General features: G+C 52.0%; 1 protein-coding gene across 6 annotated transcripts in view; it reads left to right on the forward strand.

Moving 5' to 3' along the window:
- The first annotated feature begins 470 nt into the window (after window positions 1–470).
- Window positions 471–15896, forward strand: part of LOC128893316 (uncharacterized) — a 32672-nt gene continuing 17246 nt past the window's right edge. For 2 of the 6 annotated variants that reach the window (XR_008461300.1, XM_054154192.1), the window contains exons 1-5: window positions 476–2534; window positions 3591–3828; window positions 11624–11714; window positions 13361–13456; window positions 13779–13916. Coding sequence is in view for 5 of the 6 variants with exons in the window: in XM_054154192.1 (XP_054010167.1) it covers window positions 576–2534; window positions 3591–3828; window positions 11624–11714; window positions 13361–13456; window positions 13779–13916 (2522 nt within the window). In the remaining variant the exon portion in view is untranslated. Of the gene's footprint in view, window positions 2535–3590; window positions 3829–11623; window positions 11715–13360; window positions 13457–13778; window positions 13917–15896 lie in introns of all 6 variants that reach the window. The other 4 variants (XM_054154195.1, XM_054154196.1, XM_054154193.1 and 1 more) reach the window with 4 other exon arrangements.

Raw genomic sequence — 15896 nt, forward strand, 5'->3', positions numbered from 1 at the left:
GCATCAGTCAGCCGTTCGGGTCTCTGACAAAGGTTCGAGCTCGCGCGTATCACAGAAGCGCCGCGCGTGGACGTCCTCGAATAATACGACCGTATGTCCGCCGATAGATACTGTCTCCGTCCCGCTTGTTGGCGAGCACTCTCGAAACCCCGCGCGCGTCTCTCCTGGCGTCGTCGTCCGGTTGGGAGTCTCCGTCTCTCTCGGTCTCCGTTCCCGTGAAGCGTTCCCGTTCCCGTTTGCGTTCCCGTTCTCTCTCCGTTGCTCTCTCTACCGCCCCGTCGCCTCCGCCACCGCTCCCGCTCCCGTGGCATGCCAACCAACGAGCCGGGGCCGCTTTCGCTTTGTGCGCGCCGGGGCGGCGGTACATCAAAGCCTTCTAGTTCCCGCTCCGGCCTTTGACGGCTGCGTCGCGGCCGCTCGCTCAGTCATCGCTCGGTAGGCGAAGCCGGCACGCCGTGGATGAGCGGCCGCGCGCGCAACAAATCTCCTCGAATCCGTGAGATTCGCAAGCGTTTCGGGCTGGCCGAGAGATTCCTACGTCGTGGGATCTCTTCGGGGCCGATCCGACGAGTACGATGTCTCCTCGTGGCAGCAAGTGTAGACGCGTCAACAAAGTGGCCGCGAAGGAGCGGCCCGTGCGCGGCCATCGCAACCATCGTCGCGCAGCTTGGAACGAGGCAACCAACGACACCGTCCAACAGCCTGAGAACGTCGCTCCGTCCAACGATTCGGATGCAACGACCACGACGACAACGACGACGACGTGCACGATCGGAACGAGTAAGTCCGCGGTGGCAGCGTGCGAGGGTCGATCGTCGTGGAACGCGCGCATGCGTCAACCCCAGGAGAGCGGCCTCGAGCCCCGTGAAAACGGTAACCAAGTGCAACGATGGCCGGCGAGACAACGTCGACGCGATCGGATCACGTCGACGTCCAAGAAGGATCGGTCGTCGGTCGATGCCAGCAGCCACGGTGACGTCGCCGTTTCCTCTTCCACGTCTCTGCCCTCTCCGGTCCTCTCCACGGCCTCCTCCACCGACGCGTCCTCTCGTCGCTCGACGTCCCCTCCATCGACCGTCTCGTCGCCCGCCCGCTCGACCTCCTCGACCTCCGCGTCCGCGATCTCGCGGGAGAAACCGCGACCGATCGAGTCGAGTCGGTACACCATCGATCAGGACAGAATCCGAAAGCGGAAGCAGGAGAGACAGTGTTCCGCGAGGTCGCGCGGCGCCAGAGACGCGCCGGAGGAGAAAGCGTCGACCGTGACGACGACGTTGACGACCTGCGCGCCTACTTCCACCGCGGTATCCTCTCCTTCGCCGTTCTCCTCTTCCGTCTCCACGACCTCGGAGAAAGTGAACGAACATTCGGCGCAGTCGAGCGCCAGAAGTTGCCCGTCCGTCGCGCACACCTCCGCTATAGAGGGCCTGCGAACCGCTCTGGAAAGCTACGATCGCAGCAGAATCTACCTCGCACATGTGTCCTTTCTGGATTGGCGGGATCTGCCGGGACGACGCCGGACCGGTAGCGCCGCGGTGCCCGACGCCGAGAGAGTGTGGGTGGTGGGGGCAGCTGATCACGAGGGTCATCACAGAACGCGGCTGCTCGTAACCGGTCGTCACTGGCGACCGCGTTGCTTGAGACGAGTGAACATGCTGAGCCAGCCGGTCATCTACGCCGGTGGAGGCAGAGGTTCCCTCACCGTGGACCTCTTCCTCTGGTGGTTTCATCGTGAGTTCGCGGTCACCGCGATGGCCATGCATCCCGATGGCGCGGTGCTGGTCGCGGAGTGCGCCGATTACCTACCGCCGGAAGCAGACTGCGTCGCAGCCGACGGTTTGGTAAGGTTGTTCGTCGTACCGAAAGACTGTCTCGAGACAAGGATCGTGGTGAAAGAACTTAGAGTACGGCTCGCGATCGGGGTCCTCACCAGAGCTTCCTACGACGTCTATCGCAACCTATCGAATCCCTCCGAGGAAACCGATCTCCTCAGCGCGTACCTGAAAAAGTTTACGATGAAGGAGGCGTTCGCCGATTTCCATCGCGCCTGGCTCAGCATCAGATCCGATACGTTCGCGAGAAGTTGGATCTTGCCGAGCGATCGAGACGACGCTTCGATGGGATTCACGAGCAACGGGCCGAGTTTGTCCTCGCGGGTTCACGCGTCCACCGATCAGGAGGACGACAGGATGCTGTTGATCGAACTCCAGAGTTTGGCCAGAGAAGTAGGTCTGGAGGTCAGCGACGAGGAGCTGAACAAGTGGATCCTCGACGAGGAGAGCGAGCTAGCGATGTGCGTAAGGAAGAAGGAGCTCGAGGAGGGTCATTGCCGCGTCAAGATCGAGGCGGAGGAGAAGTGGCCCGATTACGAGGCCGGCGATGAGGACGAGGAGGAGGATGAGGAGGAAGACGAGCCCACCGCGGAAGAGACCGTCGGTTTACTGTCGAGGGTGCTGACTTGGATGGAAAGGGAGCCTCTCGATCCAGGACTATTGCTTGCCGTCAGATCGATGCGCGATACCGCTTCGCTCATGGTAAGCACCGACCGATAAGAGACAACCACTCGAGCTTATCGATCGTCGTCGCGCGACGCGAGTGTCTCGTGGAGGAAGCGAGAAGGTCCCCGACCTTGCGAGCTCTCGCGACCAGATTGAACTAATTCCATCGACTGTCGCTCGACGGGGCAGGTCTCTTCTCCTCGTGGAAGGGTCGAAAGGGACGGGACGCGATGAGTCGCGCGAGAACGCTCGAGGACCACTTGAATTCGGCGATACTGCGTCGTCGAGTCGGCGGACGGAAAAGCCGAACGAACCCTCGAACGTTCGAGGAGCGCGCGCCGTCTTTGCAAATTAATGCTCGAGCTCTCGTCCTCGATAAGCGCTCCCCTTTGAGGGTTTATCGAATTGTATATTATATTTCCTCCGAGGGCTTTTTAGTCCTTCGATCCTGCTACCGTGTCTTGTCCCGTGCGGATGGAAACGAGGCTAACGTCTGCGTTAAACAGGGAGGGATTGGAACTATACTCGACACCGTCGAAGAATCGTAAACCGATATTTTGTCGGATAGTTAAACCCGCGGGTTCCATGAACGAGAATGGTAAACTGTGCCATCCGAGCTTGGAACATCCAAGGCTTCGACGAATTTCTTGGCATCTGGAGTTCTCTTCTTTTCTAACCGAAACACCGATCCGAAGAACGCGTGATTAGTTTGCTGAATGTCACGTGGCACTGGTGATTCGCCCGACACTCGACGCGTTAATTAGTAATTGTCTATAATGACATCATCGATCGAACGACGAGACAAAAATATTCATTTCCAGCGTCGACGCTTCGATCGGAAGCTTCCGGGGCATTGGTTAATTAATTGATATCCTCGACGGACTTGTTGATTACCTGGCTGCATTAACGGGGACATTAATCGGCGCGGTATTAATTAATTACTCGATAACGATAATGCAACGATGACACGCGAGGCTGCGCAGTTTCGAAATAACAACAAAATATACTCGTCACGATTTCGCTATCCTAACTTGCTAATCGCACCTTTGCTCGAGGGTCTTCTACTAACTATAGGGTCTATTTGAATTTCAGGCGAGCAAGATGGGCCTGACGGGGACTCATCCGAGCGGATTGCCGTTCTTCTGCCCCAACGGAGACCACCTGACTCAACCACCGCCTGCCCACATGGGAATTCCACCGTACGGGACGTTGGATGCAGGCAAAGCGGCCGCAGCGGCCGGTGAGTACTGGTCATCAGGCAACCCTGGACAACCACCACCCACCCACCCCGATCACTGGAAACGTCTTCTCGCCGCGGCAGCCTCCACAGGTTAGCTCCTCCCCATGGTTCCTCGATTGCTCCTCGGTCCTCTGATACTTCCTGTTCCTTGGATCGAAGCCCATCCTTCGTTGAGCCACGCGAATTGACGATCGTCTGGAAGCAGAGTAATTTATATCGGTTGTACATGGTTTGAACAAAATCACTGTCAATTTTCGTACAAGAATGTTTATTCACGTGGAAAAGAATGGTCAGAATCGAATCAGAATTTCTAAAAAGTACATGAATATTGCTATCACTGTACCCAACGAACTAATCCAAAACGATTGTGAACAATTCCCAAATGTCTACATTTTAACATTGAATATGAGATAAATGTTTATTTTCTAGAGTGGATATACAAATTTTTTTAGGGAGCGCCTTCAAGAAAGTTCGGGAACCATAGAACTATACAAGTTCCTTGTTCCGTTAACAACATTCTGACCGAATAGTTGCGAAAAATTGCTGGCTCAACAAACGATGGTAATAGCTAAGGTGGAGGTTGCTCTCGCGTTTCCTGTGTTGAGTTACGTTTAGTCGATACAGTATCGCAACGTAATCTGCGTCGGGTTACCGTTGCGGTATCCTGATCGTACACGATTTATAAATTTACACTCGTATCGCCTCGAACAGGAATCGTTCGATGAAAATCGTACACCGCGAATAAAGCGGTTCCACTCTCTCGGATAAAGGAACAACCTCGAGCTCTCATCGCAAATTAAAAAGTGTCGTCGTCGTCCGTTGTTGGTAGCCGTGCAAACATTGATATTCCTACGGGGTTCTAATTGAAGGAATATTTCTTATCGAGTCAAGGGTCTGAGCTTCGATGCTGCCGCGGCTCGAACGGGGGTGTGGAGAGGACGAGGCGTCCCTAGAAGGAGGACTGAGACAGAACGAGGAGCTAAGAGAAAAGGAGAGGGTGAGGACGGAAGCGGTGGTGGGATAAGAGAGAGAAGAGAGGCTCGCGAACTGGCGTCAAGTAGGAGAATAAGAGGAGGACTCACCATTAGGCTAATCAGTCAGGCATGCAGCCTCCCTCGGGCGCCGGGTCAAGGGGGTTTCAACCCGCCTCTCTATTTCTACAGCTTCTCTCCTTCCTACCCTCGTTGCACCCGCCCCCGAGACCGCCTCCCCTGCCGAAGGGAACCCCTCGCTATCTCTCCAACCAGTGTGGATTAACAATCGATGACCGATGCATTAAAGGTTTCAGAAGGGATGGACCAGTGGGACGCAAGACCCAAAGGGTAGAGACGACGTAGAATCTGAAGACGAAAGCTGCGAATGATACAGACGGAACATTGAATATTTTTAGTATCATCTATTGGGAACAACGGGTACCCAGTGACGAGACTCGCGAAATTGCCAACTTGTACCGTTTCACGGAAACTACTGCTCGGAATTTACCTTCTCGGGTGGCGTTAAATGGAGAGCTTAAGGGTGGGTTGAGTTGGTAGCCTCGGGCGCTTCATTTTTAACTACTCGGTTTCGTGTATTGTTAAATCTCTGTGTAGACCCAAGAGATTGGTAGTCATAATGGTTCGAGGAAGTAAACTTCTGAATATACCCATTTAAATATCGTTTTATCCGAGGTTTAAATACGTGTAGACCTTTATCTGAAACAAGACACGTGGGTTAACCTATATTCTGTAGCACATATATACAAAGAACATTTTTACATTGCTAGACGATTCGCGGGTTTCAAGATTCTCGGATCGAAAGAGAATGTCACGGAAGAGGATCTTCAACCAACTTGGATGCAACAACGCCGAAGAAGCCCGGCATATCCGCCGTCGATAACTCTAATTACGCTCCATTACCCCGACCGTCGAGATCCTGGCAATAAAATCCTTCTCTAAAAAGAGGAGGATTCTAATTCAGTTCGCGAACCATCGTCGTCGTCGTCGTCGTCGGAGGCTACCTCTCGAAGGGCTCCGGGTATCATTTCACCGACGCAGAGTCACGGCCGGGAGACTTCGGACGTGTTTGCGCGCGCGCTATCTTTGTCTCCTCTCCTTCTGCCTCGGGCCTCCCTGCTGCCTTCCGCTACCCTTCGTCCCCTCGGTCCCTGGAATATATAGATGGGGTTGATAGCGTTTATGCACGACTACGAGTTCGTGCGGCGGCTCGGGTTCTTTGTCTTGCAAACGAGCGAGCATTTTACCCACTCCCTCCTCCGCCGCGAGTACCCTTCGGCTTCCTTCCTCCACCCTCCGACTAGAGCTCACCCTGTTCCCCTCCCTTGCTTCGCGAAATGATAGCGTTCTCCGTCTTTCCCTTGTCCCCCGGCTCTGTTCTCCAACCACCCACTCACCCGTTCTCTCCTGCTACGTAGCACCCGACCGAGACCACCGCCACCTCTGACATCCCTTCCTCTATCTCGTCCAAACCTCCCCTGACCGCCCTCTTGGACCCCTTCCGTCCTCCTCAGTCTCTTCGTCCTCGTCTCGACTGCTTTCCATCCCCCACCCTCTCCCGCCCTCTCTCGCGCTCTCTCTTCGTTTCCTTCGTTTTACTGTCCTCCCTTCGAGAGTTTCCACGGGTTCCAACCCCCCGCGTCTATGCGACGTCGGCCCACTCTCTCGCTTCCACGAATATATTTCTAATTAGCTCCACTTTTCGATCTCCGCCGCGTGTTTGTTTCAGGATTCCATGGAAGAGGAGACGGGCCGAGGGGGTGGAACGAAGGTTAGGACACGGGGGTTGAACGGAGAGGAACGACGATCCCGGCGAAACGCCGGGACTCCGCCATTGATCCGCTTAATTTTTCTTTTCTTTCGCCCAACCCCCCGCGGCTTCTCTTTTTTCTACCCGCGATCGTGAGGCACTCCTTGTCGCCGATCTTCCAGCTTCTTTTCTTCCCCGCATTTCAACTGGGCAAACCGCCCCCCCCCCTCATCTCCCGTTCGATTCGCTTCGATTACGGGGGTGTTTATAGCCGATGACTTCGAGAATCACACCTGGAACGAATTCATTGTTGTTGTCCAAACTTTTATCTATCGGTATCGTAGTATCCGCGACTTCCATATCCAAGAATATGGCGTCGAATGAATACACGAATCGTAGGGTGCGGGATTGGGCGTCTAATAGTAGTGGTCGTGCGTGCCTTATTTTTTGTTTAGACTCCTGCGCTACGTATCCACTAATTTAAACCCCGATTAGCGTTACGTAACGTCAAAATATAGGATATCATCAACCATCGAACCATCGAACACCTTGTTTGCATCGGTGTCTCGTCACGGAACAGCGACCAGCTGCGATCCCTCCAGCACGTAATCCTCGACGAGAGCAGGCTCTCCGGTTTTTCTCGTGGTTGGGAACGATCACTTTGTCATCCCCGCGAAGATTTCCTCGTATCGTGGCCTCGCGCCGGCGTAAATACACCTTTCCTCCCGTTCGAGTGTTAAAATACCACTCGAAGGTATCCTCCTTGTAAGAGAACCTCGAGTGCCCCTCGAGAGCGCAGGTTAGACGCAGGTTTCTTGCGGAGCTTGTTCCATAGAAGCCGTGGACGAGGCGAGGGGAGAACTCGGTGGAACGTCCACGTTCCTGGCCGATCATTGTGAGGACGATACCGCCGTGGCGCGAAGATGGACACTTCTGGTTGATTATCTCGACGACTTCGAAATTGAAACGGGACGCGAAAGTGCGGTCGAGAGGATAAGCGAAGGAAAGAGGGAATGCTAAATGATCGGTCGGTCAGTAACTCGTATATTACATTTACACCGCGAATTTTATGAGTTTTTAACGCATGCCAATACGTGGTATCCACTGTTTATGCAGAATCCGTTTTCTAAATTATTTGATGATATTCATATTACGTGCTGCACAAGCGCGTATGTTCTGGACTCGTCTAGCATGTTTTTCTGTTTTCGTATAAATTTATAAAATTGCAGTCTATTTATAATATTATCGCACGAGGGTAGGACCAAGTAATTACGTACTTTGGATTCCAGTTTTGTGACTGGACTCAAATCGATCCGACAGATTATTTCTTCGCAGAGAAAACTGTCACTAGGTTCATTCGAAGTAGTCTGACGATATAGGAATTCACTATTCGTTCAAATTCGAGGTCTCAAAACGGACCTGTCCACGGCCCAGTCCTCAAGACCTTCCCCCACTTTGATCCCGATAGGATGCGCGATCCACGACGACGCAGATACCTGGATCTGCCACGTTCCACGCTCTGATCTATACTGGACGTCTTTCTCTCTCGATCGTAGCACGTGGAAGGGGAAAGACCCGTGCTAGGGGTTGTTGCGCGTGGAAGGAGAATGAGTCGCGCGACGAGCCCAACCCACAGGCAGACCTGACTCAGAAGCAGGAGGGGAAGAGAACATCTTAACATGATCCACTACATGATATTTTTCCAACTTGTTTAAAAACTGTAATCTCGGACGAGTAAATCGGTCGAAAAAATCAGGACAGAGGAGATTTTAATGTTGAAGATGGAAACATAAATTATGAGCTCGTTAAGTGAGTAGAATATAAAATGGGTAATGTGTATACATATATCATCAAGATGTAACCCACAATTGTCATTCGCAGCTCAAGACAGAGTAGGAAAGAGATAAACGCAAGCTTTCTTTTTTACCACGAGGAAGCAATTAAAACTTCAGGGTAGTTGGCGGCCACCGAGTCGTGCTCCGCTCGCTAGGTCGTCTCTTTGTCGAATTCCCCCCCCCCCCCCCCACCCCCCGGAACCGTGTTTCCTCCCTCGTCAAAACACGCGTGGCTCTTCTTCCCGGCTGGAAACCACGGCCGAGTAAATGTTAACGATAGCTTCTAATAGAGCGAAATAGACGCGGGGAACGGCGATCCGTGAGATTCGTTCGGGAAAAAAGGAAAGTCGAAAACCATCGAAGTCGTCGACTGGAGGCAAGAAAAGGAACGGAGGCGGCGGGACGGAAGGGGGGTGGGGTGGGGGGGGGTGAAAAGACAGAGAATATCGCGGTGTACGGAACACCGGGAGCTTGAGTTGTTCGAGAATAAAAGAGTAATTTTCCGGGTGGCGAGACCCCGATAATGGGGTTGCAGACTGCCGAGTCGACTGGAAAGTGATTAAGCACACATGACGGAGCCCGCGGACTCGCCAGGATATTACGAGCCACCCCTTTCGACTCACCTCCGCCGTCCTTCTGCCCTCCAACCCCCTTACCTCCAAGTTCCCTTATATATATATACATGTACATATGTATGTAAGGTGAACGTAGAGATATACATAATATAATCATCTACCTTCTTCTGCTCTCCTCTGCCATGGATCGTACTTTCTAATTCTCATCCCTTACCTTATTCGTACACGATATCGGACAGATAACGACCCTTTCCTGCGTTTGCGACTGGCGACCCCCTTCGCCCTCCGCCCGGTCGTGGGTAACCGGTCTCAATATCGACTCGTCGACTCCTCCTCTCTTCCGGGATTCGATTCTTCTCGTCCCTTCCACGGAGAATGGAAATATGTAAATCGTCTTCAGCGTTGGGAAAGTCGAGTTGCGAGAAGGTTGTGAAGGAACCACCTGTATGTGCGACTCCTTGAGGGGTCGAAAAACAAATAATCTTCGATATTTTAACCGGAACGTTCGTAACGAGGTGTTTCGTAACCCTTTCGCGTTGATAGGTAAAGGGGTTAACACCTGTGTGTAGGGGAAGGACGCCTAAATTGGACCACGAATTATCTTCGCTCGATTAAGATGATTATTTCACTTCCACCGTGATTTTACTGACAAAGCGAGCAAGGTATTCAGACTGCGAAGAGCAGAGCGTTGTTTTAAGTAGATTCAGCCGGCCGAGTCAGACATACATGGAATATAGGAATGAATTTTAATAGAGCCGCACACGCCCCGGTATAAAGGGTCTCGTCTTCCCTAATTAACAGATTAAAAAGTGAAATATACGAAAAAATGTTCAAGCAAGGTTTAACTTTTAATTTGTTAAACGCCTCGACCCTTCGTCCCTGTATCTCTCGGCCGTCTACTTCTCCGTTGACTCTTTTTACTTGATATACTCTGCTTAGCTTTATAAATCTTGCATTTAAGTATGTTGTTACCAAAGAGTACTTCCGAGTAGTCGCAGCCTCCACAGCAACGAGAAGGTAGAGAATCCATGCTCGGTCGCAAACGTCCAAGAACTATCCGTTCTGGAGTCGCTTCGCTCGCAAACAGCGCGAGCGCCAGTATGGCAATCGTGAGAGCCCCGATACCGATCTCTTTACGGTCCAGCGATAGAGACGGTCGTTATCCACGAAGTGGCCCTATCGTGGAAAGCCACGCGTTGACCGATTTCAAGCGGCGAACAGAGACGAGAAGGGTGCCGGAGGAACACGCCTCCGGGACATATTCAACCACGAAACGCAAAAAGGAGCACGAGACGAGCAGAGCTGTGGGGGTGGAAAGTGAAAAGAGAGTCCACCCAGTACGTCCGTGCGCCACAACGAGAACGATATGGAAAGAGAAGCGACAAGGGAGGGAGAAGTATTGGCCTCGTCAAGCGGTTTCAGGCTTGCCGATATTCCGGCCGCTTCTCGTCGACCCTTATGAAGCCAATTACACTTCGCCTCGCCAAAGCCGCACCCCACTTACACCGACAGACGACGTTTCTGGGGCTCTTCGAGCCGCGATCGGTTCCACAGCACGTACCGGTTATATTAGACTAGTATATTTCCCCCTGACAAGCGTGATGTAGCATTTAGGGTGCACTGCGCAGGTGTCATTCGATTGGACAACCCTACGCTCGTTTGAAACCTTGCAGCCTGGCCCGTAAATACTACTTTCGTAGATTGAGTAGGCTATAGTTTCATTTGGATCGGCACTTGCAGGAAGTTTCGCTTGAATTTGATTGCAATATTGTAAGAGATTCGAACCCTACGATTCGTGTTCTCATTTAAAAAAACACAGGCTAAGCTTTCTTACTTTTGGGTATGGAGAGCGTGATACTGTAATATAGTAACAGTAGGAGTTGTAGGCATATCGTAAACGTACTTTCTCTTTCGTATTTTCTAATAACTCGCAAGGAATACATTCACCCTCACCCCTGCGCAAAGTGGCACCGTCGAGGATCAATGCCCGTTCACCGGGTCATCCAGTTCGTGTTTGTAATGCAAACCTTCCTGATATTAAACACATAATCCCGCTTTCCTCCGATCGTATCGTCCTTCTTTGATCTCCCGTAATAATGTTTATTCTGCAACCGTCGATGCGGGGACCAGTAAGCGCGTTGCCGACGGCGGGAGCGCCGTGTCGCGACAAATGAACCTGCTTCGTCAAAAAGTGTCGCAGGCAAATTACGGTTGGTTGCCCCTGACAAGCTCCCTCCGCGCGGATAATTAGCGATCGCGACCAGAAGAGACGATTTACGCAAAAATTGGTCCACGTCACGAGCAGTCAAGGCAATTTAGTTGCATCGCGAACTTTCCAGGGATCGTCCAAGTTATTTCAGTTAGTCGTGAACGTGTTTTATAAAATGCACGAGATATTTGCTAATGGATGCGTCTCGTATAAATAAATAATTATGTAAACGTACCTGTACGAAATGATTATCCATTGCTGTCAACGAATTTCGAAAGGAATTAGAATTGACAAATTTGATACGATAAAGTAACAACGAAATGGTAAAAATGGTAAAAACTCTACCTATACTCGAAGGATCGCTCAAAGTAACAGTATCTATTTCTGGTTTCTATTTCAAATAAATTGTGAGAGCCGAGGAGATGGCACGAAAGTAATATCGGTCACGAAACGAACGCAGTAGAATAAGCAGATTCGAAGCAGGTCTAGAGAATTCAAGCAGCATCCTCGTTTCTCTGTTCCAGGTCTGACGAGAGCGCCGATGTATCCCTTCTCCACGGGCCAATATCCGTACCCCATGCTTAGCCCGGAAATGACGCAAGTCGCCGCTTCCTGGTAAGTCGCTGTGCGCTTTCGTCGATTGAAAAACGTCACCGGCAAAATAGCCGGATAATGAATCGCATCTTTGTCTTCCGAGGGTTTTACAAGCGGATCGATCCACCGCACTGGTTGCTCGACGTCTCACAGATAAAAGAAACGATTAACTCGTCGACGAACGAGGCTGGGAGCCATGCGCGTGCGCACATAAGAGACTCGAATTACGATTTCTCGAACGTTTATTCTAGTCCTGAGCCAGAGCACATTTCTGCAGAGAAAAATGATGTACTACCTTTTTCCTGGAAGCCCACGCTAACCGATTTCTACAAAGCTAGGTAGAGGTAGAGTAACGCAGAGATAAAATAATGTTTTCGGTATTTTAACTTTGTACTTTGATTTATTCCTCGTCTCATTATTTTCTGTGGAAAAGCTTACTCAGGCCTTGGCTCCCGTGGTCTCGTTGCATCACGTGTTGCGATTTTAGAATTTTTCCCTCAAAGATTAGAGCAATAATTCGCGATTTTTAAAACCGCGGTGGACCGAAGAAGACGAAGCTTTTAGAGAGGATGATACGGCCAAGAGGGTAGGAAACGTCGCAGACTGGATGGCCCCGGTACCGATACGCGTTTACCGTAATATAGTCCCGTCGATGATCCGTCCACGACCCGAAGTGGTCTGATTTGCATAAGAAACGTCCGATTTTCCGCGCTCGAGCGGTCGTTAATCCTGCCTCTCGCATACTAACGATTCAACTCGAACCGGGGACGCGACACTCGACGCAGGATAAATGCGATTTTTATTTCGATTTATTTCCGATTTCTCTCTTTGGAGCTCCCTTTCAGTCGATCGGGCCTCTTGCGCGTCGAGCCATCGAGACGGCGATCGCCAAGCGACGCGGAATAACGACCACGGGCCTCGTCGAATCCCGAATTCGACGCTCGTATTTCTCGAGAAAATCACATCGTCCCGCTCCATGTCACCGATTTGGTCATCCTCTTGGTTCCGGTCTATTGGATCGGTCACGACCACCATCACCGTCGCCGTTATCGGCGTCCATTGACCGCCGCAATGCACACCGACCGCACGCACGACCATCGGCCAGAGACCCTCCTCTTGCGACGGCTCCCTCAGCCTCTCCCTCCTTGTTATTTGCTTTCTGCCCGAACCGCCCTAAATTGAGATTTTCCACGGACGATTAGGCACGTTCTTCTCAATTAGGAGGGCGGCCCCGCGTTCTTCAGCTGACTCTTTCGACGTCGCGCGAAAGAAACGCCGGGACGCGTGCTGCCCTCGAGGAGCTTTGCGTTTTTTGAAGAGGTTTCCAAGGGAGCGACCAAACGGAAAACGAAGACGTTGTTGTAGGTTCAGGTCCACCTTGAGCAAGAGGAGGGCTGGTCTTTGCTTATACCTATTCATTTTTAATATGTTACTTGACGCACACCTAACAGTTTCTTAGACATAGGTTCATCGACCTTAATTCCGTGGGTTGTCTTCATCCCCTCAACAGTAATCAAAGTACCGGTAGCGTTTTGTCGTATTCCACTTTGTTCAAGAAAATTGATTCGTGCTACTTGCGAGATATCGATACGAGAAAACGAGATTCACTTACGAGAGGTGTGTTCAAACCGAAGATTATGTTTGACGCGTGATGGTTCTGTTTTCAGGCATACACCAAGCATGTACCCCATCTCCCCGTCAAGCGCTGGCTTCCGAAGTCCGTATCCCACGAGTTTGCCCATCCCAACTTCTAGTTTACCAAGGTTAGTAGGTGATCGAAATCGGATTCGTAGAGTTCAGCTTGCCACGGGAACTCCTGTTCCAAGTAGCACGCTACTCTGTTCGACGTTTGCTCGAAATCGCGAGCGTTGCATTGCTATCGCCGAACGTTTCGACACTTGGATGTTTTGAGATTGAATCTTTGGGAACTCGAGTTAACGTGCGAGTTCTTTCTTCATTCCGTCACCTTGGCTTGTCTCTCGCGAGACTTACGCGATAGATAAGACGATAATCGATGCTGAAACGTTTGACGAGCTTCCAACGCTCATTCGTAGCTCACGATTACCAGCTTCATCGTTTTTCCAGCGATCTCTACCGCTTTTCGCCGACGGGTCTGATGCCACCGCATCCTGGACTGAGTCCGCACGCACACGCGCTAACGTCACACGCGTTGGTGCCTTCGACGCCGAAGTCGGACCACTCCAGCATGGATCACAATCACAGGTTTGTTTTCTCTTTACCCAAGGTAACATCTGAATCCCTGCCGCGATCGCTCCCTTTCTTTCCTGCCTCGGATCCTAATCCTAGACTCCTAGGTTCAACGTAGCTCTTGTCGGGTTATCGACGACGAGTGGCGCCGAGTCCCCAAGGTGATTTTATTAGCTGTAAAAATGCAAACGAGGGACGAGACCAATCTATACGAGGAACATCATAAATGCGTCGAGACCTGGCAGCTCCTAGGCGATAGCGCGAGCAGGACTGATTTGCCTCTGTCGGGAGGGATGCATACCTCCTGCGAGCTTTGATCATGGTCGCGGGTGGCCTGGTAAATATTCAAGCCATCGGAAGATTCCCAGCGGGCGAACAGCGAGCGCCAGTCGATAATTCGCTGAACTGATGATACAGCGGGAAAAACGAAACGAATGTATTCGAGAGGCTGCGCCAGATGATACAACAGGAAGTTTCTATTCGACCGTCCATTGGAAACGGAAGATCGTCCTAGCAGATGTCCTAACTACGTAGGAACCGTTCGGTTGTATTACTTCGGAGTCGATTCGAAGAAATCGAGAGGTAAGAGGACTCATCTAATAATAATTGATGGGATCCTCTTCGAGTTACGATTGATGTGCACTATCGATTTATTCGGAACACGATGGTTTCGTAGAATTATTAATGTCAGCGATGGAGTAAACGTTCAACCTCCTGTTACATTGTAAATCGTTGAATGACGATGAGATAACAGAAGGGCGCAGAGAGTCGAGTCCGACGAAAATTACGAGATTGGGCGAGAAGGGTAGAAAGGTGACGACCCCAGCGCTTCGCTTGATACAGAGTGTCCTTGCATCGATAAAGGAAAAAGTGTCCGCACCAGCAACGAATCCTGGATGGTCCCGTCCGTTGATAAAGAAGCGTGGCGCGACGAGGGTTGAACGGGGTAGTTTCAGGGTCGACCATAGGGGGTAGCACGTCCCGTGGTATTCAACCCCTCGTGCAGTCGTTCCCCCTTCGTCGACGAGCCGCGTATAACACTTATTGAATGACTCTCTTCGCACAGCGTCTGCGCCTGCCGTCCGCCACCGCCGCCACCGTCGCGGCCGCCGCCGCCGGTTATGTATTGATCATTACCCTCTTAAACAGATTTCTAATTTGCATTAGTACCCGGCCGATCGCCTGGCCCGAACAGCGTATACAAAACCGCATGGTCGCGGTCGAGCATTCTCCGCATTCGAGGCACGCGTACCATGGACGATCAGCTGGCCCGAGGATCGTTCTCGTGGCGGGGAGCAACGGGTGCGACGACGAGGACGACGACGACGCGCTGGGACGCCGCCGGAAGGCTTTTACGAGCGGCGTAGACGGGACGCACGGCCAGCCGTTGACGTCGCGACGTTGGTCGTCCATTTTGACCTTCGGGATCGAGCCACGTGCTTCGGGGAGGTGAGAACGTTCCGTGGATACTCGAATTCGTCGCTCGTGCGAGTGGATTGCTCCAAGTGTTTGCGCAGCCCGCCAAAAAAAAAAAAAGAGGCATCATCACGCAGGGAAAGCAGAGAGAATGCAATCTTCACCCCCCACGCGCGAATTATACATCGGCGGATGGTAGGTAGGGTGTCGTTGCTGCGGAGCCATGAATCGCGATGATGGCCCCACGGTGCAGCCCTCCTCCTCGCCTCCCCTTCCGCACTCGCGGATAATCAATCGTCGTAACACCGCTCGGTGATTCCGCCGACGCCAGGAACGACGCGTTTTCGCTGGATAAGAGAGATACGCGAAAGGCTGACGGAGGAAACTGCTGGGTGAGAGGCGTGTTTGTTTGTGCGGCGTAAAACGATGGACGGGAAGCTGCCGGGTAAGGTCGCGACCGGGACAAAAGAAACCGGGGAGATTTTTTGTCAGTGAAACGGGAACGAGGGACGATCGCAACGGACGCGCGAGATGCCGCCCCTGGAGACATTTTACCGTGCGATTCGTTCGCTCCCTGCG

The sequence above is a fragment of the Hylaeus anthracinus genome, unplaced genomic scaffold, assembly GCF_026225885.1.
Source record: "Hylaeus anthracinus isolate JK02 unplaced genomic scaffold, UHH_iyHylAnth1.0_haploid 27333, whole genome shotgun sequence".
Classification (NCBI taxonomy): Eukaryota; Metazoa; Arthropoda; class Insecta; order Hymenoptera; family Colletidae; genus Hylaeus; species Hylaeus anthracinus.